This window comes from Myzus persicae, unplaced genomic scaffold, assembly GCF_001856785.1.
Source record: "Myzus persicae strain clone G006 unplaced genomic scaffold, MPER_G0061.0, whole genome shotgun sequence".
Lineage (NCBI taxonomy): Eukaryota > Metazoa > Arthropoda > Insecta > Hemiptera > Aphididae > Myzus > Myzus persicae.
In genome coordinates this window covers 835,176-861,131 of record NW_019103025.1, presented here as the reverse complement: position 1 = coordinate 861,131, position 25,956 = coordinate 835,176, and the positions used below count along the sequence as shown (strand labels likewise).

General features: G+C 29.4%; 1 protein-coding gene across 9 annotated transcripts; it reads left to right on the top strand.

The window, feature by feature from the left end:
* Positions 1-1,034: 1,034 nt before the first annotated feature.
* LOC111033630 lies at positions 1,035-24,937 on the top strand. Of its 9 annotated transcripts, none has more exons than XM_022314447.1 (13): positions 1,036-1,158; positions 1,227-1,931; positions 2,042-2,166; positions 15,249-15,331; positions 15,475-15,563; positions 16,502-16,897; positions 17,037-17,193; positions 19,295-19,411; positions 19,847-19,954; positions 20,129-20,182; positions 20,237-20,371; positions 22,109-23,499; positions 24,660-24,937. In XM_022314447.1, the coding sequence occupies exons 1-12, from the start codon at positions 1,051-1,053 to the stop codon at positions 23,413-23,415; spliced, it is 3,384 nt and encodes a 1,127-aa protein (XP_022170139.1). In that variant the 5' UTR covers positions 1,036-1,050; the 3' UTR covers positions 23,416-23,499; positions 24,660-24,937. The 9 variants fall into 9 exon arrangements, with proteins under 9 accessions (XP_022170145.1, XP_022170139.1, XP_022170140.1 ...); XM_022314448.1 differs by having other exon boundaries at positions 19,292-19,411; positions 20,240-20,371; XM_022314445.1 differs by having other exon boundaries at positions 19,292-19,411.
* The last annotated feature ends 1,019 nt before the right edge of the window (positions 24,938-25,956 follow it).

Genomic DNA, 25,956 nt, shown 5'->3' with positions numbered 1-25,956 from the left:
AACATTGATACATGTTTGGTACTTAATTAGCTTCTACATTTTTTGAAGGGACCTACTTATACTGCACTATACAAGGTGATTTACCAAGTATGCTCACTCCTATTATTTCAATTAATAATTCATTTATTCAAATTCTAATTTTTTAAATATAGGTACTTAAAGACTATATTTTAAAATTGTTGAGATTTTTTGTAGCCACTGTCTTCCAAACCCATTAACATGGATATATTATTATCCTTAGTACACTTAATTGAATACATCTAAAACGAATTGTTAGATTATTGATTTAGATTAGTTAACATTTTCAAAAAAAAATATTTGCTAAATAATGTTATGTAAAAATAGGTACCTAGTTCTCATTTGGAAAACAGAAGTTTGTATCACCACAGAACAGTAGCACATACATAATTTTGATTTTCGTGGGGAAAGAGGTTGTGGGTATAATAATTTCCTATAGAGAATAATTTTGAAAAATAAATTGAGTGAAGGAAAACATTCCAGAGAGAGGGGCTCCCACCCTTTGTGCATAAAAATTCTAAAAATTAAATTTTTAAAAACTGCATACCCACTGGAGAAAAAAACGTGGGAGGATGCTTGGTGAAACATCCCGTGTACGGTGTACTTATATACAAACCCTTTACAAATTGAATCATGATATCTTGTACGCTAATTATTTTAAGCTGTATCTTGAATTAAATCTACAGGAACAGGAGTACATAGTTTAGATGATTAGATTGGTTACATTTGTATCTGGTCTCCTGGAAATAAACACTCATAATTAATAATGTATATACTATATAATTACCTAAATATTTACAATATTGTATGTAATATTTATTCATTTTGATTTATTCTTAAATCATGTTTTAATTACCATGTCCAAAGTTTATGTATCGTGTTTCCGGTCACTCGTCAACAATTTAATTAAGAGCGCTGATTAGAGCGCCCTTTGTTGGCAGGTAAAACTAGGACACAGTCAAATGCCAGTTAGTTGCCCAAACACACTTAGGTATATGCACATTTTCGGAGTAGCATGACAATTTATTATTAATGGCTCAGTTGTTGAATATTTCATTTAAGAAGAACGACCTTTACTCCTCTTGGGGTTTTCAAGTATGTGGCGGAAGAGACAGTTGGCGACCACTGACCGTGAGAAATGTGAGTACAAAATATTCCTATTTGAAATTTCAACATATAATAAAAAATATTTTAATAACATTGTTTAGGTACAAAATGGCACTTTAGCGTACAACTATTTAAATGTCGGTGATCGTGTCTTAGAGATCGATGGCATAGACTGTTATTCGTTAACCGAGTCTCAGGCAGTTAGTTTCCTCCGAAGGCCGAGTAATTCGATTGAACTTTTGATACTAAAACGACGCGGTGAAAACGTCGTACCACCTAAAAGGTCATCCAGTTGTAAAGCTTTACAACATTTTGTCTTTTCAAAACATCATAGTACATCAGAACCTGGTTCTCCTCGACACCAAATTATTAATAATAATGTAGAAATCTCTACTAATTCAGAAAACCAATTGCGTGAACTTGAAGATTCGGAAGAATGCCTAAAACGATGTTTTGAAGAACCTAACAAAGAATTTATCCTGTCGCCAATAAAGAATGATAATGAAGTATTACAGTTTTCCAATTTCAAACCTCGAAGGAATTCATTACAAAGAGACGGTGAACCCGTGTGTCTCAGAAGTCGTTCGAGTTCACCGCAATTCTGGAAAACGAATGTGGAAACATCGGTCACTGGACCATCTAGTGATTGTAAGAGTTTTTGGAAAAAATTAGAAAAATGCTCAATGGAAGACTTAAGTGCTCTCCGCACTCCAAGTCCAGTAAGACCAGCAAGTGTGGCATTCTATCCCAAAACACCCGAACCTATTGTTCAGTCAAAAGCTGAAATAGTTTCGCCAAGGAAAAAGGTAATTCATATGAATAAGATCCTACCATTTTTTTTTAACTATATAAATATTACCTATCATTTATTAATAATTAATGTATTTTAAATATTGATCACATACTTGCAATATAGGTGACTTTCAGTAATGTATTGTTGGAGAGAAATTATTTGCAAATGGATTTACCAGATTTATCTCCTGGGTCGAGAGTCGAAGAAGAATTCAATAAAATATACAACAGTTCCCGTCAGGAAGATCAGTAAGTTTTTTTTTTCAAAACAATAATTCTAGAAATTATACCTATAATATATTATAGGCTAAAGAGTTATATAGTAGGCACCTAATACCTATAACCCATTTGACTGTATAACATATTATTATGTAGTTTATATTCAGTTATTTAAAATATAAATTTAAGTCAGGCGTATTTATTAATTTAAACTTTAAGAAAATGAAGAAAATACGTATCGCATAGAAATAATTTTTTCAGTTTTTTAGTTTTATAATACTATTATCCATAACAATAATTAATAAGTCATCTTTACTGCAATGGCACTCTGTTATATTTTTCTGTAAATAATATTTTTAATAGAAGAAATCCAGTTTTAATCGATCCCACAGTATAACACTAATCTTTATTGAACGAAATGATTGATAATTGTTTTTAAATTTAATATCACAAAATAGGTAGTTCTTTATTCTTTATGCTATCCTGCTTTCCTACCCCGTGGGCTATGATTAACGTGTTTATTTTATTTACTATACAATAAAGGATTATTTTTAAACATAACTTACATTTTAAACTAGTTTATAGTACTCGGTAGGAACATATTTGATTTGTAATTTTGGAATAGAATAAATTTGAGTAACTCTTAAAGTGAAAAAATATTCACTAAAGTAATATTTATTTTATAAAAATATAAATTTCATAAAAATTTTATATTTTAATTTTTGGTATAAAATTTGTTATAAACAAATTGTCTTGTGTCTGTTGTCCGAAAATAGCGTTGCAAAAACCACGTACCAGGGCCAAAATGAATATGTTAAAAATAACGCTTTTAAATACACAACCGCATGGTAGTGGAAATGGTAGTGGTGGTGGTGGTCCATTTTGGCTATCTTCAATGTCCAGTTGCAAGATTAGTCATTTTTATTAAAAAAAAAAAAAATGAGAAGAAAGAATATGTTCAGTGTTAATTTAGTTTAAATTTGTTTGTCCTATTAGACATGAGTTTAGGAGTCTCCGTTCCCTGGAGGTATATATAAAGTTTATTTATTTTCTTAATTGTTTATTGTTCATACTTAATCATAATTAAATTATAATTATAATTTATAACTAATAATAACAAATTCCTAACGAAATCTTGTGCGATCGCTATGGATTAAATTTAAATCTAAACTATTGGTAATGCTGTATACATAAGGAACGTCGTGTGTGTACTGTAGGTATATACATCTACGATATCTTATGCTATGCAAAAGTTCAAGTTTGTTGTTTTATAATTCATATATAGTATTAAAGTACCTACGTAATGATTATACTAATAATAAATAAATTGTGTTGTGCTTGTGCGTTAAATACTAAAACGATAGGTTTGATATGCCACACACGTGTGCTTTAGTTCAAGCACTTAATTTTAATATTTTAATAATTAAAATGATACATTTTAAATAAATACGATACCATATTTATAACTTAATCGTTAATTAACATATTAAGTTTTTGGATGGATATTACAATATTGTGTGTATGCTTTAATAATTCAATCATGGTGTATCTATAAATTGTAATCGTGATAGTTCAGTTCTATTTTTACAATATACTTTGTTCACATCACATGTGAGGTTGTGCCAAGTTTATATTTTATTTCATCTACATTTAAGTTTTTAAATCTGACTCTATTAACAAAAATTGATATTTAAAATAATTGCACAAACACGATGTGTAGGATACTGTAGGATACAAAAATAATAATAGAAATAAGCCGTACACATTACATTCTTAACATAGGTTAGAAATATTAGCGGATTATAGTTACTATATTTAAGTATTGTACTTATATGTTTAATTAAAGTATTCATTAATTATACGATTTTTTAAATTAATAATTCAAATCGGGAGTATTAATCTTGGAACTATAAATGCAAATGGAAATATTGAATTCTAAAAATCATAAACTAATTAATTTACAAATTAATTTTAAAAAATATACGTATTTATTTGTTTTAGATACGTGTAAAATAAAATAATTACTAAATTTATACTCGCGAAATAAGTATTATTCTAATCAGAAGTATGACCAAAAAACTTTTGCAAAATCACATAAAGATAAATTTTAAATATTATAGATAATAGATTTATTCATATTACATGAGTTCACTGTTCATATACTTAAGTTTATAGGACATAATATAGGTCGTACATAGATAGATAGCTAAGTGGTATATCTGGGTATGTATATTTTACTAAAACATTTAAAACTAAGTATTAATATAATTACAAAATTATAAAAAAGAAAGCGCAATTATTGGATTTTTAAATTTTTTTAAATTTTTTATAATAATTAAAAATGTTCCCTGGCAGAAACAAATAGTTTTTAGCGAATTATTATTATTAATTTAAATTGTATAGAAGTAATTTATTCCTTAATAAACATTTTTTTTTCAAACAATTGAACAATATTCTACTTATACTTGTCAAACAATTGTTATGCTAAAAATTCGATTAGTACTCAAAATATTCTGTAAGAAATTTAAATCTGACTATAATAAATTAATATTGTATATTAAATAGATCTTCAGACATTTCTGATTTTATATTAAATTATTTGCTTTAAAAATGATGCAAATTTTGTTTCTGTGGTGAAGTATTAACAAAAAATTCCTACAAAATATATTACTTTTCTTACAAAGATTATTATGACATACATAACTACATAAGCAGGGATGTATTTATAATATTCCACGAGAGGGGTTAATGGAAAATTGTGGCTAGTTGATAAGTTAATAACAAAAGTGAACGTAATCAGTTATAGTAAAATCGTATATTTTTAGATTCTTAGCGGAGCGTACAATACAATGATGTGTGTTATTTTATTTTTTATATTTTGTGTCTGTGTACACGATAAGCAGTCGAAAAAATGCATCGATTTTCAACTTCAGCATCTTTTCCGGTGGGAAAATGAATCTAGTTGGTGTATTTGGAGTTTTTAAAATAAAGTAGATTTCAAAATCGCCTGGAAAAACAAAAAAATTGGGTTTTTGACAAAATCGATGTTGGTTATTGTTGTAACTCTAAAACAAATTACCGTAGTTGCATGTAACTTTTATTGAATGTTTATCTTAGAATTTTCTATACGCCATGAAATTTTCTCGGTTTTTATTAATTTTCTTAAAATTTATGTCAATAAAAAAAAATTTTGTTCCGTCGAAAAATTGAAAATGTAATACAAGGTTCCTTATAATTTGCTGTCAGTAAAAATTAAAAAAAAGTTGAGCTTAAATTCACATAATTTTATGAGCGTAAAATGTTTACGACATTGAAATTCATTGGGTTATCATTTAAAGATTTTCTTATTTTGTTGTAATTCAAAATCGTATAATCATAGATAGGTACTTGAATGTTACACCAAATTCTTATTTAATTATTTTATATAGGTACTTAATACAATTTTCAATTTTTAATTTTTATTCTATAATAATGTCAATATAATTTTATTCATTAGGTCAAAAAGCTTGAAAATGTAATACTAATACAAAGATCCTTAAACATTGTTACAATATCAGTTTAAAAAATATTAAAAATACATAGGCAAGATTTTTTTTATTAAGTATTTTAAGTTTTAATGTTGACAAAATAATTATTTTGTAGTTAAAAATTAATAACATTTTTAATTTTCAATGTTTATAGATTAAGATTGAAAAATTAAAACAAGGTTCCATGTATACGTAGTTAATTCTGTAACTAAAAAATCTAAAAATATATAAACACATTTTTTTTTCATAGTTATTTTAAGCTCAAATTTGGACGTAATTACCTACATATTAAAACCAAGGATAACGATCATAGTTATTTAGTTTTAATTAAAACATTTTATTCGTGGGTACTTGAAACTGTTTGAGTAGGTATATTATTATATTTTATAGGTACCTACATATGATATTTTCAAATGCAATTTTTTCGACAAAAATGAATTTAACCTACTGGCTACTGTTTGACTAATACATAATAGTAAAATAAATTTCTTTAATCGCAATATAAAAATACCTACTTACTACTTAGTAATATGGTAGTCGGTAGACCGTCTTCGCTTAGAATCGTTTTTCGTGTATAATGATTTTTAGGTGAACTGTGCACACTAAAACATTCTTGTAATTTCAATTTTATTAAAATAGATTACCTTTTTTAATCGTAAAGTAGTATAACTAAATAAAAAAAACATTCGTTGACGAACGCAATTATCTATAAATAGCTCAAAAAGAGTCAATTTATTTTGAAAATTTTATCTCGAAAGAAAAATTGTGAAAAAATAAAATATAAACATTTGGTGTAAATGTAAAATATTTACAGTTATTTGTTTTTGAGTTACCTACTACAAAAATACAAAATCGATTTGGTCATAAATTTATTTTACGTACAAATTTTAAACCATACTTATAAAATATAGATTGTAAATAATTTTTTAATAAAAAAATACATACTTAAAATCGCTGAAAAATTAAAATATTATAAAAAACAATCCAAAAACCTTAAATAATTTTCTTTTTTTTTTAAAATTCGATAGTAGCTAATAGTTCTTATATTATACAGTTAGCAACATTATAATATTTGTAAAATGGTCTAAATTTGATATGTTCTCGTTTATGAGGAGGAGGTAACACATATAGTAAGTGTGCTCTTAATTGTTATAAAAAATTACCTACATTGCATATTTCATTATAAATCCCTTGACAGTTGACAGTATTTTACATACGTTTTGTTGAATCATTATTCTTAATTTGAATAGCTATGAAAGAAATGGTTTAGTAAAATAAAATATTTGAAAGTTGCTTAATGTCTTAATTTTACCATACGCGTACCTACCTACACTCTTGTTGAATTACTTATTAAGATCATAAAAAGTGAAAATATTCTATTTCGCACAATTGTCTCATTGGTGAGGTATCGGAATTTTGTGTACTAACTTTTATGAAGAATACATTTAAATAGGAACGATAATTTGTACCTACGTTTTCGACGTAATTTAGACACATACAATTTTAATATATATTTAAACAGTTAAACGAATCATACAAATATATGAATTATTTTAATAATATCGATAACTGAGCCTTGGGAACATATTTTATTATAAATATTCTGGGTGATATGCAATGACCGGTGAAAGACGAAAAGAATATCAAAAGAAATGCTCCAATGAGTCATCGTCGTACGAACTTCATGTGTACATATATGTATGACCCTCCCACATTCCTATGAGTAAACATCCTAATAAATAACTCTTACATAACTGCTGTTCTGGACCGACTCTGAACCGATAGAAGGTATACATTACAATAATATACCTACTAAATAAAGAAACAGGTTTTTGTCATTTCGGTTTCGTTGGAATTTACTTTTATTGTAATATTTATATAGGTACTTAAATCCTTTTTTTCCCCCATCGATATTTATCGTATTGGTGGCTTGTTCTTATCAATTATCGATTAAGTTTAGGCTAGGTCATATATTTTTTCAATTTTATATGTGTATAGGTAGTAAAAGACAAGATCTTGATGTTTAAAGAGAAAACATTTGGTTTTTTTATCGTTTATATCACGTATTATATGTATATATAAAAAAATCAGTCGTCAATTTATTTTATGTAGGCACTTGTTAATACTTTTGACTAAAAATTTCATTGCAGTTCGATATTATAGGCCGATACTTAAAATAATGTAATATATTACTCGCAGGAGTGTTTTAATTTTAAGTGGAATTTTATAAAACTAGTGATAGGTAAGGTGTTAAAACTGAAATATTTAAACATAAATACATAATATGTTATATACCAAGGCCTATATTATATGAATATTATATCATATCCAGGTACATAAATAATCGGCCATCAGATTAATGTTAATTGATTGTTTGATAACATTACAGTGTGTTAATTATTATATAATTTTAACGTCCCCTACCCCCACGCATGTTTTTGAGCTATTAAGTCTATAGCGAGTATAATTAGTTTTTAATGTGCTAATAAATAATAACGAATATTTGTGGTTTGGTTTCTCTTTCAAACAGATGGGTAGGTACTAAATTATGTTATAACTGGAAATTGAAGAAGTTTTTGTGATTCACAGAATAATAATAGTACATTTGTTTTAATGATACATTATTTTTATGTGTTATCATTTAATTATATAATCATTATAATTATTAATTACTATAATTGTATAGATAATATGTATACTATACCTATTATACATATTAATAATAAATTATATTAAGAATTTAACCATAAATGTTTTTATAAGTATAATGTGCTGTATCATTATACCATTGATTTTAAACACTACAATCGCATTAGTTGTATCGTGTCGTATGTACAAACATATTGACATGCTGTCGTCTGTCATATACTCACAATTTGATGTGAGTATTAAAACAAAATAAAATGTTCATTTTATATCTTTCAAGATTTAGGGCACAACATCTTTTGTCCAAAATTGCTTTCCTCTTTTCACTTAAAAATCATTTCTTTCTTTTTGCATACGGTTCACGGTTCACGTTTACAATTTTGGGCAGCATTGTCTCAAAATAAGTTTAATAAAGCCATTTAGCATTAACCAGAGTTTTGATCAATATAATATTGATTATTTTGATATTGAAATAATATTAATATCGGATAGCGAAACTCAAATCAATACAATGAAATATGTAGATATATTGTGCTTCAAAAAACGGTATTGTGGAAATGTGGAATCCTCTCAATAAATCTTTGTGAGACATTTGTGATGTGTGTTATGTGTATAGGCGCATTGCTCAAATATAATTTAGTGCGTTATGGCCAAATTTACTAATTATAATTCATAATTTTGTATAGTTACTCTTGTTTATAATAAGTTAATACGGATATAAGTAATAAGTAGATTACCCCACTATCTGCTAATAAGTAAGAAAAATAATTAAATAAACGATTTATCTAATATCATACTTTAATATAAATTATTATTATTATTGAAAAAAACATAATATGCGTCATAAATCCGTAGTATTTATTATATTAATCGTGAATGAAATGTTTTCTCATTTTCTGCAGCTTGTTGGTATATAACGTTATAAACTTTTGAAATTACCTAGTACACATGTTGTACTAATAACACTTTTTATTTAATACTATAAAAAACAAAACCTTGGACTTTTTAACAGTTTAGAAATTATTAGTTTCAATATATTATATTCTCGTAAAATAAGTTATTACAGAACTAAAAAATATAAGCAAATATATGACCAAATGATATCCAAAGATTCTCAGTAAATACTAAATACTGTGTTAGACATACTACAGCATACCTAAGTATAAATACAATAAAATACTTAAGTTCAAAACTGTTTTGAAATATTATAAACCTATATTATCCTGTTGTAGTATTGTACTACGAAGTAGGTAAGGTAGGTATGATAATATGTACTTAATATATTACTAATTATTATACTATAAATAATAAATACTGGTATTGTTTACTACAAGCTTGACACATTTACGGCTAGATAAACAGTATCGACCTATAGTTACAGTGTTAAATTGGATCAATATAATTATTAATTTATAAGTTTATAACGGCTGTATTTTTCAAAGGAATTCACATTTATTTTTTACTTACGAGTTTATGTTTGGACATTAAATAAAAATTGAAACTTCAAAGTATAGTTTTAAAATATCTTAATTAAAGTAATTGTTTACATTTGTAAAAAAATTCATTAAGTCATTTGATAATGAGGTGTGTATACTATCATGTAAATATTTTTAAAATAATGATAATTAGATATCAATTTACTTTTGGCATCTGATTGTAATCTGTTTTAGATTTTTTTTTATGAAAAAGTATCCTTCTGACTGTAGGATTATTTTTAAAGCTTGAACAATTTTAATGACAAGAAAATCAATATCTATATTTTAAGTCAAAATTAATTTTTATAAACATAATATAAATATATGTCGTTCTTGCACTAGTGCCGTATTGCACTATTATACTGTAAAACTGTATTGTATAAGACAACGACGAACAGATATTCTGCAATTAATGATTACATATTATATAATGACAATTGTCAAAATAGTTTAAATAATATTTCCTAACTATGAATGGAAACAACGAACACTAGGCAGCACCTATGTACTCGTATATGGGACATTCCAAGTTGTAATAATCTCTGTAGTCCATGTATGTATACAATATATGCGTATACGTATTACTTATTATTGTTGTTATTGTTATTATCACTTGAGTGTTTGTGTGTCAAAGTGACGTACTTTACAAATCTCCTATAATATAACAAATTTAAAGCCATATAGGTAACAGTTTTCTCCTGTTCGCCCGCACGCACGCATGCACTCACACATGCGTTAGAACGAAATTAAATGAAATTTGTCCCATAGCAATATTTGCGCGTAATCGCGTTTAGTGCGTCACTAAAAAAAACACCATCACTCATATACATGTATAGTATAGAATTAGAATACCTATCCGAGTGACCGGTTGGTTATTATACCTACTCTGGAGAGCGGACAAATTGCAGACGACAGTCATCGTTGCATCTGACTCGCATTCAGCGCCGCGTCGCCGCAGAGTACGCATGTCTGTTATACTTACCTAATATACTTGATTTTGTTTTTATGAAATTAAATATCGTTGTTGTTGTCACAAACGCGTACAATTTGTGGTTGCTTAAAGTGTATTATATTCGTGCATTTTTCATCGGCCGCCGTTCTTTGTTTTAATTTATTCGTCCTCGTATCTAAATATTTCATATCATTTTCACTCGAATTCCTCAATCATGACGACCACAGCTGCCGTTGAAGCGTCAAAATTGGACCGTACCGATCCCCGGGTGCGAAAACTCGTCTACAACATGTACAGAAACGTTTTGGGGAATTATAACGATAAAGCCAACGCTATGTTGGACGCGTTGCCGGAACACCAAGTGACCCAAGACCAAGGGATCGATCGACAGCTCTCCAGTATATTGTAAGTCTGCGCGGGATTTGCTTCCTGCAACCGGATGTCAATACATTATACATATAAACACTAATACAGTTTACAAAAAAGAAAAACTGTTTATTGATGCCACTATATACCTCTATAGTAAATAATGTATTAAACGCAATCTACTATAATTATCTCTATAGGTTTTCTATTTTTTTCTATCCATTTTAAAAATAATTATCATAAGAAACGTTTTTTTTTTTGCACTTTATTTTCATTTTCTGCATGCTGATCTTTTATGTGACAATTTTGTTCATACCATATACTGCAGCCATTATGTTAATTTTACCCGTAGTCAACGTTTGTATTATTTATTTGTTATCCGCTTTAAGATTTCAATATTATGGACATCATCATTCCTATTCCATCGCAACACACTACGTGTATTTAATAAATAAATGATATGTAGATACATAAACTAATTAATCTTTTTTTTTTAAATAGATGTTCCGATATAAATTATTCTTTGTTCGGATTAAAAATATTTGCATAGGTTTCGAAGACTATAGTTATATTTTAAATGGGAGTACCTATCATGTCTATAATTTTGAAATTGACGTATGATACTAGGAATAATGCTCCTAAATACAATTTTAAGTCGTATTTCATGATACAATCTACTCTATTTTGAAATATCATTTTATTTTTAGTATGGTACATATTATTATCTGAAATAGTTTTTTTGTATAATATTATACATTTATCATAGGCTTGAATAAATTTACATGTAATATTTAATGAAATGTAAATTTAACAGAAACTTATATTTATATTTATACAAGTGGTTCTTATATGCAAATTTAAATATTGCTACTATTATTTATCATGCAGTATGAATAGATAATCTTATTTTACAATACAGTACATGTACTACATTACTACATTATCAATATCAATTCAGAAAGTATAATATTTTAATTGTTTTGATTAGCCATTATGAATATTTGATTATGTCAGTGCCTATCTTTTTAATATAGCACGATTTTTGATATCAAATTTTTAGATTTAATTAATTTTAATTTGAGGTCGAGGTGTTCGTAAACAATTATATCGTTAATGTTTGTTACTGTAAATTACTTTATTTTGAGTTTAAAACAATTTACTATTAAGTATTTTTTTAATTTTTATTTATCTTGAATCTTGATTCATTAATAGGCTATATTATAACTACACAACATGTGATGTACTGATGAGTCATATCGTTTGGCGCACATGCTTGCATGAGTTTGTGTTTTTTATTTATCAAGGATTGTGAAAGATGTAGGATGAGATCATATTCAACAGGAGGATTTTCTTTTATGTTTTTTTTGAAAATCATATGATAATATTGTTGACTGTTGTATATTATAATGTTGCGTTCTAAGTTAAATGATTGTGAAGTATGACATATTATAATTTAGAGTAATGTATAAATATATAATATACCTTATTTATATTGATCATAAATTCGAGGAAATGTTTAATTAATCAATGTAATATTATTTTCAAAATTATTGGAGACCCTTGAGAAATACTTAAGTACTTTTCAAAAGTACAGCGGGATTTTTCAACTTCTTTTTGTAAAAAACAATCTTTTGACATACATGAAAGTTATTTTAAAATTATTTGTATGGTTATATTAGTAGTTTGAATACTAAACTACTATAACTACTGCTTGGAATATTAGTTAAAAAATATAAAATGCTATACAGTGGCGTATGCAAGATTTTTCAATAGAGTGGGGCTTAAAATGTATTATAATTGTATTTTTATTTTGTCCAGTCTAATAATTTTAGAGTTTTAGACGCAGTTTTCTAGTATGATCAGAAACTTTGATGGAGGTTTTTGGAAGCCAGTTGGGACATTTTTACGTTTTACCATTTCTGGGAGGTTTAAATTGAAAATTCTAAGTACTTTTTAAAATAGGTAGGAAAGACAAAAATAAATAAATGAAAATTTGTTAAAACTATTTGGTAACCTTCGTCAAACCATCTTCGTTTGGATTGTGTTTGATTAATTTTAGTTTTTTTCTAAAAGTGTCAATAAAAAAATGTGTTCTGTTAAAAAGCTTAAAAATATATACTGGGTTCTTAATAAGTCATAAGTTTTTATTTTAACTATTTTAAATATTAGCGGTACATGGGCATTGGGCACGTTTATTTTTTGTAAGCATTTAAAGTTCAAATGTTGACAAAACTATGATTAATTTGAATTTAAAAATGTATAAAACATTAAATTTGTATAGACAATGCTTGAGCATTTCATACAAGTAGTTTGTTCTTTCACCAAAAAATTACTGATCATTTTAGGAGAATTGGTACGCAAATTCAATGTTTTTGGAAAAATGAATTCAATATACCTAGGTAATATTATAGGTGGTATTATTAGTTATTGGTTTTAGCTAACCCGTAAGATGTATATTAATTTACTAGTTGATGATAGTGAAGTTTGATGAATATTTTTTTTTAAATAATAGGTAATAATATTTGGCAAGAGGGAGGGGGGCTCCAGACCGTTAGCCCCCCCACCCTGCGTACCACACTGATACTATATAATATTATAATGAAGGCCATCGTGACAGTCAATTTTCTAATCAAATGCCTTTGCCTTATATTGAAATTAAATTAAGTGATGGGAGTGATACGACATGCCCCTTCCTTTAATGTATTACAAATTATAGGTACTTATTTAGAGTTGGATGTCGGTGTAATGGCTAATCGTAATTACAATTTATAACGAATACATATATATATGTTTATATATACATGTTAATTTGTTATAGTACAGGACGTAGGTATGTAATCAATGGCATATAACTTAAAATAATAATATATTATATAATTTATAAATATCTCTTCAAACAAAAACATTTAAGATAATGACTATTATTTTCTATTTCATATATATTATTTTTTATTTAAGTTTTTTTTATTTCAATGCCTTATTACTTACCAATCTTTTGAAGATGTTTTATCGACGGTTTTGTTGTTTATATATTTTTGGACTTGATTTGACGTACTTGACTTGACGACTGACGAGTATTATAAACATGCCAAAATAGAGACAAATCTATACATTTTGTTAATATGTTATGATACAGAATTGTGTACAATTATAAGGGGGCAAAATATAGGTAATGGTTGTAAATATATAGTTTGAGACATCTGCAGGCTCTCAAGTTCATGAGCCATGGCCCATGGCTATATAAATGTTGGTAATATATTTAATTTTATTACTGGATTATTATTATATAGACTTTAGTTTAACATGACCAATTCTTTTTTTGTCGTTTCGGTGAACGAAATATTTCCGCGTACGTTGATGCAGTTTCCGTTTTCCGGAGCAATAGTATAGTATAGTATAGTTTAGTAATCTAATCAAATTACCGTTGACCTTAACGACGCGCAATAATCGTAAATACAGAAGATATAAACAACCGGCAAAAAAATTCAACGTGATAATAGGCAAGGTTGTAAAGTACATATTATGTGTTTTCTGTTTGAAGAGTAAAAAACTAAACAGCGGCGCCTGTCCAAGGACACGTGCAAGGCTGACCCTGCAAAACGTCATACGTACCTATACAACAAGCAGATACTAAACAGATTACTCGTGTAGTAGCAGACGGTCGACCGGGCTCTTGAGTAGAGTAAATATAATATGGCTGATTTCGGTCCAAATATGGTAGCTTGTCCCCCACAATGACAATTTCAAACATGAGTGCATAATGTATAATATACTAGCAAGCTATTATTAAATCACTTGATACACAACATAACATATACACATGGTATGCGCAGTATATAATATTAAACTCACCATAAAAAAGCAGAATTTTGCAGGTTCATAATGTGTATTCGCTCCAAAGATTTTTAAATGTTTACCTATTTAATAATATATAATAGTTACTCCCTATCATTATGTAGTTTGCCTTAATTATAGATATATGATACGATCGTGCAAAACTTGTCATGTATTATAATTTGCATTTTATTAGATTTATTTCGTGCGTCCTACTGCGTAAGCTATATTTTTTAGTCCAACTGCATTTTGCATTAAGTGAATATATTATATCAATAATTCAGTATCACCGTTTGTTTTGATATTATTTAGGCATCAAATAGGAGCGAACGACTTAGCCGCTGGAGATATGTCCGCACCACCCCCTCCGGCGCCGCCACCACTGCAATATTCTGGTAATGAAAATAAACCATGTTTATTAAATATATTATCCGTTTTGTATTTATACACAATATGGATCGTTGTGTGAACGACGTTTAGACTTTGTTTAGAACATTTGTAATTTAGCGTTATGTAAATTGATGTTATTTGTTTACAGGAGGTACAACTCAAGGTGGTCCACCCCCACCACCACCTCCACCGATGTTGCACAGTGGACACATTCCAGCTATTAGAATAAAAACTGAGGTAAATTATTACTATGATTTATTTTTTCATGTACCTATATATTATATACCATCGTCCATCATTATAATCAAAATTAATCTCAGGAAATCTGTGAAAACCTAAATACAATATAACTGTTACCTTTTGAAAATATTAAAATATATTATTTTATATGTTTATATTATTTAAGTTTTATTGTTCAATAAAATATAATTGTAAAATAAATTAGTAGATTTAAAAAGTAAAAAGTAAAAAACTATAAACATTAAAAATTAAAAACAACATTAGCCAATTAAATTTGTAGTAAAATATTATTAGGTGCTCGCACGTAAGAACAAAATTAAATATGGGTTTATGTATTGTAATTTACTTTGTTAAAAAAACTATTGTTCATTGCATTATTTATAGTATGTCAAAAATTGTGATTGTAAAGTGCTATTCGAACTTGGATAAAATGTTTTTCAATTGCATGTATGTGTAACGCGTTTATGATTAAAATAATTTATGATGCAATTGTTTACACTTTTTAGTACGTTTTTACTATATAGTTAAATTTAAAGTCAGAACAATAATAAATATGCATGTATAAAGAATTCACAAGCCACTTTTAACTACCTATATTCATGAATCATAATTCATAACTCAAGTTATTAAAATTTAAACTTTTAAATATTGATACTTTTTATCTTATGAAATTAATTATTTTGTTTAATAGGAATGCGTTATAAGCAAAAAATGTTAAGTTTTATTGAACTAATTAATAATAGAGAAAATTGATTATTAAACTATTACAAAATTTAAACCTTTATGAGCCGTTAAACATAATATTCAAATTATAGATATTCATTGTAAATATAAATTTTTTCTTTTTAATAAATATTATAATACAACTCTAAACCTACTCTAACAGTCTAACCTTACTAAATTTTAATTAATATCGATAATGAATTTTTTTTTAGCTGAATGAACCTAGAGAAATACCATCAACTATACAAAATGCAATGGCTACCAAAGACAAAAAACCATTTACGTATCTTCCAGGTGGATTAGACTTGAGCGAGATCAGAAGTCCTCGAATGCAAAGGCGATTAGAAAGAAATGCCCAGACTCCACCTAGCCCGGAACAAGTACCTCAAAAATCTCCTGACTATCAGCAACAACAAGAGGCGAAACCAAACTTTGAACAAAAACCAGTGTGTAACGTGCGCTCTGCTTCGGAAAGAGTATGTCTGTTACCCCAAGTTCAGCATCAACCACAGCTAAATAAGTCGCCTACTCCTTGGATGCAAAAGGCTGCGCAAATTCAACCCTCCCCTGCTCCGTGGACCCAAAACAAAAAAGAATATGTTGATCAGGTGATTATTTTTGAGAACCTACCTTCAAATATCAATAATTGCTTGGTTTAAAAAAATAATTGCACATTAATGAACATTTTAATTGTTATTTATTTCGTACATACATTTCATATTTTGATTGTCATAAATAATTGCTTAGGTTGATAAATCACAGGAACGAGTTGTACCCATGCGAGTTGAAGTTAATAGACAAATACCAACACAACCACTGAAGAATAATATAAACCACTCGTACGATTCTGAACCGATACAAGGACGTTCGTTTAAAGTGCTTCAACAAATTACCGAGCCAAAAGGTGACTAAACAAAATTAATAATGGTATTATATGTGACTTTATTATTTTTAGTTATTAAAACAACCATCTCTGAAGCTAAATTATTATTAATATCATTCGTTACAATTTGGTTATTATTTTAGATTCAAAGCGGAGCTATGAATGTATTTGCTTTACAATGTATATTTTTTTGTTTTTCATCACCTTTTGGAACAGTAAAAGTGCTTCATTTTATAACTTTTAGGGTGGTTACTTGATTAACTTTACTGGATCAATTAGTACTTTAGGGATCAAAAGTAAAAAAAATATTAAGAAAAATTTAGACAAGTGGCTACTGGTCTGTAAAGGTAGTTGTCGAATGGGGATCACTGTAATTGATGTGTTAAAATTTAATTCAATGCCATGTATCATTGTATCTATAAGTATGAAAAACAATTCTGAGCGGAGACGGCCTGTCAGTCTATATCAAATATATTTCATGAAAATATGTTTTTTGATATTCCTATTAAAGTAATTTATATTGCTAAATCTATTAGGTAGGTTGATTAAATTTTTCCCGAAAATATTGCCTTTATTATATTATTAATATTTAATCACTATAAAAGTTTATATTTATATTATCATATTATATTATGGTTATTAACTTTTGAATTAATACCATCTCGCTGTAGAATAGTGTCAATAGGTTCATGGTATAAATAAATATAAATAATAAATAATAAAATAATTATAAATACTAAATACTCAATAGGTAATATCTTAAAATGAATCCAAATATTTTGAAAATGTAATTATACTAAAATGTATAATATACGTAAATGTTTCAAACTCCCACGAATAATGTTTTTGAATCAAAACAAAATAATTAACATCGTTATTCTTCATTTAAATATGTAATTTCGTCCAAATTTGAACTTCAAATGTCTATACTCGTAAAGGAGAAATGTGTATATATTATATTTTTTTAAAGTGTTGGTTTCAGTATGAATTGTTTACGAGGAACCTTGTATTAAATGTTCAAGCCTTAGTTGTTAAAATTAAAAATGTTATACATTTTTATTATATTATATACACAATAGAATTTTAAAAACGTTTTGAATAATTTTAAACCAATCATAGGTATCACCACATTAGTGTATATTTCATACTGTACGCTCCACCCCAGGGGCTGCTCCAGATACATGGCTGAGAAGGGCTTAGTCAAAATTTTCGATATTATAATTTATTTTTTTTGTAATTTATTTTTTAACAATATACAATTTTATAGAGATATGGTTTGGGTGGGGGCATGGCCCACAGGGCCTCCCTTAGAACCTGCACCTCTGCACCAGACGATAATGAGCTTCAGTTAATAACAATGATAGAATATAATAAACAATAGAAAATAGTATATTCGATGTTTTTGTCAAAAATTAGTCAACTTACCGGATTCATGGAATATTAATTACCTACTAAGAGTTTTATCATTATTTATATAAACTATGAAATATACTTAGAAATGGAGACTGACTCATCATTTCCGCTAAGATTAGTTTTCGTATGAAATTAGTTATCATTGAATTCAAATTTAACGCTTCCATTTTAATGACTTTCTCATATTTGAAACCTACTATACAGCAGATAGGTTTTTGTTCTTTAGAAGTGACCATGGAACGATGCTTACTACTTGGATGTTTTTAATAAATTATAAGTAATTGTGAAGTTTATGTATAATTCAATACTCACTGTATAAACTATAAATAGGTTTTGATGTAGAACTGAATTATTTAAAAACTGAAGCTGAGAGCAAAATGTCAAAATGTATATTCCTTATATACTTTTATACCTATTATACATAATTAATAATTGATTATAGATTAAACATTCAAATGACCACGTACTTTCATACAATATAATATGATACATTTGGATGTAGACACTTAATTATATTCTACAATAATAAAATTACATTGCAGAATATCTATTATTTCGGTACCTAATACTTTTAATGAGTCATATAATTTATAAACATATCTCGCATATTACTTATCAGCTAGTATTACGTTTGATATAGTAATTTTTAAATTTCTACTAATTCAATAACCTATTTCTTTTATTCAAGTTTTCATTTTTTATTTAGCAGGCGTACTATATGATGGTACTCAGCCCTATAATAGCCAATCATTACCCTTGTCTGAACTCAGAAAGTTGCAGTTAAGTGATGACGACCGATCTTTCATGAACAAGGTTAAATCTCAAGGTATGTATTCTTACAAGAACTTTATGTAGGCATCCGATAAGTAATAAATATCCTCAGAATATTTCAATATCTAATCGTTATAGCTAATAATCTAGACACAGAAAACCCAAGATATAGAGGTGGCTCTATACCTTCCAAGATATTCAAAGTTTTGGAAAATAGTGGTAAACATTTATGTTATTATTCGGTGGTGGTAATATAATACCTGGTATTATACTAAGCAACACGCTCGCTTTTTTTGGCACGTTTGAGAATCGGTTCAATTTCCGACTTAATAAAAAAGGTTAATACATATATAGAATGATATAACTAGGTACCTATACTCATTCAACTACAATTTTTTTTTTATTAATTTAAATTTATGTATACATGTACAATTAAATGGTTAATAATATATTAATTAAGGGAATTATTTTTGTATATTGCGTTTATCAGTTGACGATGATAAATTTTTACACAACGAAACGGACCCTCGTTACAAAGGTGCGTCGATTCCGTCTAGAAGCTTTCGAATGTTGCAAACATTAACGAACTCTGCACCTGGTAAAAAAATGTTAAATCAAATCCATGTGATTGTCGACAGTTTATCTACTAACAAAACATAATTGTCGTGATAGATTTAGGCTACGCGCTAGTATATCGCTATGCTTCGAGCTTCGCTTTAGTTCATATTTTGTTTGATTTCGTAAATGTCATATTGAATTTTTAATTTTGCAGTTCCGGTGGACAACAACTACAAACAATCTGTACCGATAAACCATTATGTATCAGGTAAAAATACATTCGTCAACATAATATTATATAGTCTAATATATTAATTTTTAGTAGAACCTGTAGAATCCAAAATGTATGTACCACCGTCAGAGAGACCTGTCGTCTCGGAACCGCATAAGTATACCGGTGGCTCTATACCATCCAGATCATTCAGAATGTTACAAGCTATGACTGGCCAGAATAACGGTAACATTTCATAGTTTAACATTTATATTTAACTAAGACGGATAGTATTAATGAAATCAGGCGATCAAATATATGATACAATGTTTATACTCAAGTTATATTTTAATTCCATGGAATATCTTTATAACAGTTAATTCATTATAATTATTTGCCAACTCTTGCGGTGTTTGTGGGACAATTGCTTATATAATTATTAATGAATAGCACTTTCTTCAGTTCTATCGTATTATTTTTTATCTTGTATTATTATGAAAGCATTTACAACTTTATATTGATAATTAATGTATTATTTTTAAGGTTTTTTTATGCGAGGCTAGTATAATTTGAAGCGTCGAATTAATATTTAATATTAATTATTTAGTTATAATTATGTAGTCTTGTAGAAGTAAAATCATTCTCACTGACACCATCTATACATAATATTTGGTAGCACAAACACTGAAAATCAACTAAATAATATAGCTATATACATTTTTAATACTTACGATATATACCTAAATGGTTTTTCGTCTCAGAAATATATAGTTAAATTAAATTGTATCATTATTAATTATTTTAAATATTATTTTGTAACTCAAAAGTCAATCGATCTCATAAAATGCTGAAGTGTTTAAACCTCATATTGAATGATTTAAACGTTTATAAAAATGTATGTAATATTTTAATAATCGTAATTCATTGTTACATTTTTAATGTAATTAACTTTGTATAATATTAAAGACTACATTATTATAGTAATTTTACATTTTATTTAATATGCCGAGGAGTTATACAAAACTAAATTTAGAGATATTGGCGTATTTACGAAGATTTAATTAGGTAAAAGGGGTCTGTTTTGAAAAGTTTTGTAGTTGATACTCAATTGAACTTAAGAAAAACTTATAAGTTCATTTTACATTTTACTTTTAATTTGCTTTTAAATGTGTTTGTTAGTAAAATATAATATATATTAACCTTTTTAAAAATATTTGTTGTAGAAATAGTTTAATTTTATTACTGAAAGATAAAATATTATTTTAAACTTTTTTTTGTATGTGTGAATTTGTTTTAGTATTTAATTGCTTTTTATTTAGAATAATATTTGTCTTTGTTTTTTTATTAATGTGCATTTTATGAGTTAAATCATACTTACATATGTTTGTTAAGTTTATTTATTATTTTAATATTGACAATATGTCTATATGTTTGTTTATATATATATTTTTTTTTTGAGAAAGTAAAACTAGAATAAATATACATAGTTACTTTTTTAAAAAATTTAATGCTGTCTAATAATTAATTAATGAACTTCGTAAGTAACAAAAAAAACTGTAATTAACATCAATGAAAACACTACACCACGTCGGCATCGGGCTGTCTGCCACCGTTATCGTATTTATGTCCAAATAAAATTTTATATTTTGTACCTATACTGTCATTAGAATATTCTTTACGTAATATTTTTTTTAACGATATTTACATAATCTCGAATTCGTATTATGTGTGTTCGTGGGCGGTACCGTGGTGGACATTATACAGTTTAATATACATACAACATACACTTAACATACATCGTTAAATAATGAAATATAGTTTATGCATTGATCATCAAATATCTGTAATAGTTATAGTAAATTGTGCAAATAAAAAAAGAAAGTCGAATTGTGGAATTCGCATCAAGGACGACGTTCTAGTACTGCAGTGAATTGCGATTAGCAAGCTCGGCCGTTATTTTTGTTTTTTTGTTTTGTTTTGTAGAAGAAGAAGAACAAGAACAACAACAACAAAATGACTTACAAAACCTGCAATCGCATACCCCTTATCCTTTTCTCTGTCCCGAATTTTGGCAACATTACAATTATCTAAAGGAATTTCACGACTGGCACTGCACCGGTTCTACGTCTGTGACCGATCAGCAACAATACCACCACCACCAACAACAACAACAACAACAGCAATATCATCAACAACAATTCACAGTACAGCAATCGGTGCACACCAGCGTCGCGTCGGCGGCAGACACCATCACCGCAACGTATGCCGGTCACGTGTTGAACACCATAGCCGAAGAAGAAGCCGTCGACGAAGAGAACGTCTGCTCACCGTACGGCGACGATACAGACTCAAGCGAGTGCGAAGTGACGGTGACGGTGACGGTGACGTTGCCGCCGAAGAAAGCTGTCTCCGAGACGTTGGCGGGTGGAGCAGTAAAGGAACAGTCGACGGCTAGTTCACCGGTGGACTTTTGGCAGCAAATCAACGACGGTGCAGGCGAACCGGCCATATCGGCCGTGTCAGCCGTATCTACATCGGACAGCGAAGACGAGTGTTCGGACGATGAGGAGCCGTCGGCCGATGTCTGTGAGCCGGAAAACCTGCTGCAGAAGTCGTCGGGCGTCATTTGTGAGCCGGAGAATCTGCTGCAGAAGCAATCGGGCGCTGCTTGTCCACCGAACGACGAAGCGGTAGGCGACTGCGGCCAGCCATCGGATCGTGAAGACGACGACGCCGATTCGGGCATTACGACGACGTCGTCGGCCGACATGGTCAGCCGACCATCTTCCGACAAAGGCGTGGTCGGTAGCGGCAGAAGCGGAGGCGTCGCCGTCGGCTCAAAGAAATACCAAAGAACGTGCACGCACTCGCGACTCTTCGACTTCTTGCAGCGCGATGATGACGACGACGCCGACGACGACGACGGCGCAGACTCCAGCAACGGCGCGGACTCCAGCAACGGCACGGACGTGAGAAACAAACCGCCGCAGTCGTGCACTTCCGGTTATTCGTCGGCGGCCACCACGCCGTCCACGCCGTCCGCGGTCGGCAGGAGTCGGACTTACGAATCGGACTTGGCCCGGACGGAATACGACAGTTACTACAAGAGCTGGGAGTACGCTTGCCCGTACTTCGGATACGACATACTGCCGTCGAAGGCGTTCAAGACCATCGCGACGCGGCTGCAGGGCGGCGGCGGTGCCGTGGCGGACTGCAAGTCCCCGACGACCATGGGCACCACCACCAGGTTCAAGTGTCCCAAAATTCCTACCTCGGAAGACGGATGTTAAACGCGTCTGTTCCCCGTCGCCATCCCCCTGCCCACGCACTTTTCGTTTCTCTCGTTTGGGGTTTTTTTTTTACGATTTTATAAGGTATTATATAGCATACGCGTTGTTTGGAGTCTGTGAACGGTTGTTGTTTTCTCTCCGCAGTTTATCTCATTTTCTATATCTGTCTTGCGAATACTCTCTGTACACATTCATTATTACCTACTCCGTCAACCTCGTTTATCCACACACACGACCTCATCACCTATGAGAAAAATACGCACAATATACGTTAGTAACTGCTCGCATTTGAAAAAAAAATATATATGCACTTACATACCTAGAATTGGTATTTACACGGCTACACTATCTGCACACAACACAATAATATAAATGCACGACACCGACTGCTGCTGCACATGCATACGCTCCACAAACCACCCCACTCTCGTGGGTGCCCCACGACGATGTACATACCTGCCAATAAACGAGGTTGAGGTGCGCTGCAATGATACGTGTGTATATATATATATATTATATATAATATATATTATACTATTAAATAATATTATACGTTATATATTATATTATTATAATGTCGTCCGAATCACAGACATCAATGATGTGTCTGTGATGACACTGTAAAATATTATATCCTCCCCCTCCCCCTGAACAACACACCCCGTCTTCTTCTTAGCTCTGTGCTGCGTTAACTTCTTCACAGTTGGGAATAACATTATAATTATTATTTTTTAATATAACTCCACCTTTTGGAATATACCGTTACAAAGCGTATATACGTGTTTATTCATTTTTTATGTATAAATATTTAATTATATTTATACACAGTCATTGGTCTAAAGTATCAAATATTTGAACGTCTTCGTTTCATTGGAATATAATAATAAAATAATATACACTGAACGGATGTATATTTAGATTTAGTTTTTAATCTATTATGAACTAATTATTTTACCGTCATAATATACGAAACAAAAGGTGTAGTTTTTTTGTATTTTGTTTTCGAACTTTTTGAGTGCTGTATACAGTTGTTGCTATATGTTTTACTGCAGACAGTGTTCCAAATGCCCGGTAGACGTTGGTTACATTCGGTTACTCAGAAGTTCCAGTCGAGACGTTCGAACGACCTGTTAATCTAATAATATTTTATTGCATTATACTTCGTCGCCGGCAACGTTTGGGACGCTTTAATTTGTTGCAATTAATTTACAAAATTTTTCACCAAGACTTTTTTCTTTTCACAGGTAATTTAGGTGAATCTGACTTCTGATTCGGAATGATGGTAACTACAATCAAACTGCTTTTACATTAAATGATTTATATTTGTATGGTTTACACCTTTTTGCTATATTCATATATGTATAAATAATTTTAACTATTTAGTATTGTAGGTAAACTGAAGTTTCATTAACACATAATTCTAGCTTAATATATATTTATGTTGTCTATATTATAAAAAAATTAATTGTAATAAAAACGGATGAGTTTGAAACCATGAATAAAAATCGTCTTCACAGTTGTACTTGGGCTTGTTTCGTTTGTGATGTGGTTGTTTGGCGAACGAGCCTGTCGATTTGCCAAAAAAAGACCAATACAAATCTCTATCGATGTCATTATTATTAGGTCAGTCGTCGGAAGACGCTGACCGATGGGTGCGCAAGACGATTCGACGGTGCGTAGGTTGATATCGCATATGTAAATAGCACAGCTATAGTATCTTCTAAACACAGTAACATTTATTAGTAGGTAGAAAAACGTATGTGCAATTAGTAAACTATCGCGAACGAAATCCGTTTCAAGCGGCTTGTTCAACATGGTATTTTTCTTCATTATTAACAAATCGCCATATTTAAATAATCATACATACCCACCTGCTACCCAATCGCAATTTCTGGTGCTTTGCTCAAGGAACACGCACGAATTAAGTCGACTTTAATAAGCGCCATCGTAAACACGCCCGCGGTAGACTCGCTCTAACCCATTTAAAAATAAAATATTGCCGTCCAAACTATTTGCAACAGTAATAATAATGAGTCGAAATGTTTTGTTTCGATTTGCCAACAATACAAAAACAACAACAACAACTCACTACAACTTACAAGTAGGTAACACAATCGCAACATCATCTAAATTCTAAACGGTGTTGCTATATATATACAGGGTGATTCACCGAGCATGCTCCCCCTTTTTACCTTCAATAAATAATATGCAGTTGTTCAAAATTTGTTTCTTGGAAATTGTAAAGATACTTGAAGACAATATTTCCAAACTCTTAACATATTTTTTGTATTATTATATTGTACACGTTTTAGTAACTGAATAACTTGTTAGAACTAAAAAAAAAATTATCCTCTTATTAATTCAAATGAAAAAGAGCGGTTTTTGTTTTAGATATATAATATTAATTTTGTATCTCTAGCCTCCGCAGAACAGTCTTAAAATAATACAAACAATCTCAAGAATTTGATAATTTGGTCTAATACGTCTAGTAATAATCTACAATAAGCGTATTGAAAAATTCCAAAGTAGGAATTTGAATTA